The sequence below is a fragment of the Aplysia californica genome, unplaced genomic scaffold (genome assembly GCF_000002075.1).
Source record: "Aplysia californica isolate F4 #8 unplaced genomic scaffold, AplCal3.0 scaffold00799, whole genome shotgun sequence".
Taxonomy (NCBI): Eukaryota; Metazoa; Mollusca; class Gastropoda; order Aplysiida; family Aplysiidae; genus Aplysia; species Aplysia californica.
In genome coordinates, this window is record NW_004798069.1 from 144,262 (window position 1) to 147,489 (window position 3,228).

The 3,228-nt window shown below is 44.5% G+C and overlaps 1 protein-coding gene across 1 annotated transcript in view; it reads left to right on the forward strand.

Annotated features, from left to right (window-relative positions):
- LOC101859739 (ubiquitin carboxyl-terminal hydrolase 24) overlaps positions 1-3,228 on the forward strand; it is a gene marked incomplete in the record, with an annotated part of 85,583 nt that overhangs the window by 68,508 nt on the left and 13,847 nt on the right. Inside the window, 3 exon segments of the mRNA XM_035972697.1 lie at positions 440-515; positions 518-579; positions 2,163-2,397. Of these exon segments, the coding sequence (XP_035828590.1) occupies positions 440-515; positions 518-579; positions 2,163-2,397 (373 nt within the window).

Here is a 3,228-nt window from a genome sequence, read left to right on the forward strand (position 1 = left end):
CACACACACACACACACACACACACACACACACACACACACACACACACACTCTCTCTCTCTCTCTCACACACACACACACACACACACACTGACACACACACACACACTGACGCGCACACACACACACACATTGACGCGCGCGCACACACACACACACACACACACACACACACACACTCACACACACTCACACACACACTTGTGTGCACTAACAGTATTTCATGTCCATGTACAAAGGGAGATGTGAGTGAGAGCCCTGTGTCATGTCCTGTGAAACTTGCTTGTCCTCAGAGCACATGCTTACGTACACATGCACCCACACACACATACACACACACACACACACACACACACACACACACACACACACACACACACACACACACACACACACTCACACACCTGTGTCATGTCCTGTGAAACTTGCTTGTCCTCAGAGCGGAGATGGACGAGTGGGTGAATCTTTTGGACACTCTGATGTCGTCTTGCAAGGCCGCCTGTTTATGGCTCGCAGCAAGGCCGCCTGTTTATGGCTCGCAGACTACCTGGCCAGCGCTGAGGGGTCAGAGATGGTCAAGTAGGAAAACTTTACTTTATTTTACTTTACTTTTCCGATCCAGCGGCCATTTGGGTTCTAGCCCTTCGGTCTGTCGATATGGCAAAGAATTTGCAGAACAGTTTTAAAAAATTTTCCACTGCAGTTTTATTCTTTTTGTCTTCTCTGTGTGAATTAGAAAAGCAGTAGGGAAAAGATGCTCTCAGCTGTGACTAAAGCTCTACTTAATTTGAGCCATGATCTGATTAGTGCGATAGTATATTCATGTAAAGTCTTATAGACAATCAGGAAAATTTGCCAACTTCTTTGATGTCCAGGGTACGACACAAAACTTTAAACTTCGCATTTTCATCTTGTACCAGGTACGTTATAATAATAATAATAATAAATAGCATTTGTATAGCGCATATCCCCGCTCAACAGCAGGCTCTATGCGCTTTACACTATATTATTACCCCAGCAGACCATAGAACACTCTGAAACATTCTCAGCTTCCCGGGAAGCATACAGTGCAAGCAGCCGATTGAGCGCTCAAACACTAACAAACTGACAAGATCTTTCGCTGTCTGTAGCCGGGTACCCATTCCCACCTGTGTGAAGTGAGGAAAATTCGTGTAAAGTGACTTTCCCAAGGACACAACGCCGGGCCCTTGACGGGATTCGAACCCTTGAACTTACGGTTGCGAGTCCGAGAGCCCAACCATTAGGCCACCGACGCGTTATAAGGCAATGAAGGTGTTAAGTCAGGTTCAACTGTAGAAAAGTAAAGTGAAAGTGCTTGTTTATAGTCATGTATTCCCCCAAATTATTGTATGAACAAATACACCCCCCCCCCACCACCACCACACCCACCTGAACAGAATAAACCCGGAACTTCCCCCAATGTGTCCCTTGTGTGACTATGCATATGAGACTGTGGAGCATCACCTGTTCCACTGCACAGCCCTAAATGACATCAGAGCTACCCTTCTCCCTCCGAGACCTAACATAGACAACACACTCTATGGAACTTTACAGCAACTGCAGCAAACCTGCACTTATCACTACATGGCATTGGACAGAAGGGCAAGAGCCCAGCTGTTGCTGGATCGATAACAACAACAACAACAACGACCACCACCACACACACACACAGTGAAGCAGCCAGCAAAGCAAATTCTGCTGCCATTCACAAATTCAATCTCTATTGATTGTCATGCTTTCATCTGCAACGGAGTGAACAAAGAAATTTTGGGTAAAATTCTTTTCTTTTCCGTGGATTCAATGACCTACCCATTGAGGGTGGGAATTGAATGCAGAACTTTTTTATTTATCTGTCTTACGCCTTACTGCTCGACTAAGACGTACTTGGTCAAATTGGGAAAATATGTTTGAATACTTCATCTTCATCATCATTGCCTTTCTCACCCTGGGTCAGGATATAGGCCACGAACAAACACTTTCCACCTTTCCCTATCCTGGGCTAGTCGCTTGATGTCACTCCACGTCTTCCCACTTTTCTGTACATCCATTTCCGTGACTCTTCTCCAGGTTCCACGAGGTCGTCCCCTTGATCTTTTACCCTGTTTGGATACTTGAAATGGGCTAAATGTTTCTGTCCTCAGGCCATTTATCCTGGAGTGCCCGACGCGCGACGTGCGTGTGTTCTTTAGCAAGATTCTGGAGAGAATGCTGCACAGTTTTTTCCAGCATGATGGAGTGCCTGTGAGTCTGGTTCCTCCCTCTTGCGTGCTGTGCTGTAGTAGCTTGAAGGATTTTGTTTTGTTTCGAATAATTGTACTTTCATGTGATAATGTGTTGCTCTCAGATCATCAAAGTAAAGGAGTGGTGTGTCTGTGTGTCTAGGTAAATGGGTGTCTGTAGGTGTAAGTGTGTGTGTGTGCGCATGCGTGCATGAGAGAGAGAGAGTGAGAGAGAGAGAGAGAGAGAGAGTAAGAGAGAGAGAGAGGGGAGGGGGGGGAGGGAAAGGAAGAGAGAGAGTGGGTGTACACAAATGCACACTTTTTCGCATACTGGCATTAAGAAACTTATTTTAGTTTAAATGACTGTGTTCTGAACCAAACACTGCACTGCTTTTTTCGTGTATCATAAGAGGTATCAACTGCGTGTCTCACCAAATCAAATGGGTTCGATACATTTTGAATGGGCTGTCAAATGTCTATCGCCCTTTTCTCCCCTCCATTTTTTGTGTGTTTGTTACTGTACCCTCTTGTAACATCTCTAATCTACAGCTCTTATGTGACCTTATTGTGTTGCAATCTTACTTAAACTATAGAATGTGTGTTCCTTATCTTCCCTCCTTTTTTGCTTTTGATACTCTCTTGTATCACCTCTGACCTTGTGGGTGGTTGGTGGGTGCTCTGATGTGGTTTGCTCCTTCTTTGCTATGAAACATCTATCGTCTTTTTCTCCGCTCCTTCTATTTTGTGTTTGTTACTCTCTTGTAACACCTCTAATCGTCGGCACTTATATGACCTTATTGTGTTGCAAGTGCTGTAAAACTCTTACTAAAACTATAGAAGGTGCGTTCCTTATTTCCCCTCCTTCTTTTTTGTGTTTGATACTCTCTTGTAACACCTCTAATCTTCTACCCCTTTTTTTTACCTTATTGTGTTGCAAGTGCCATAAACCTCTTACTAACAACATTTTGCATATGTGTTGTCAGACCCA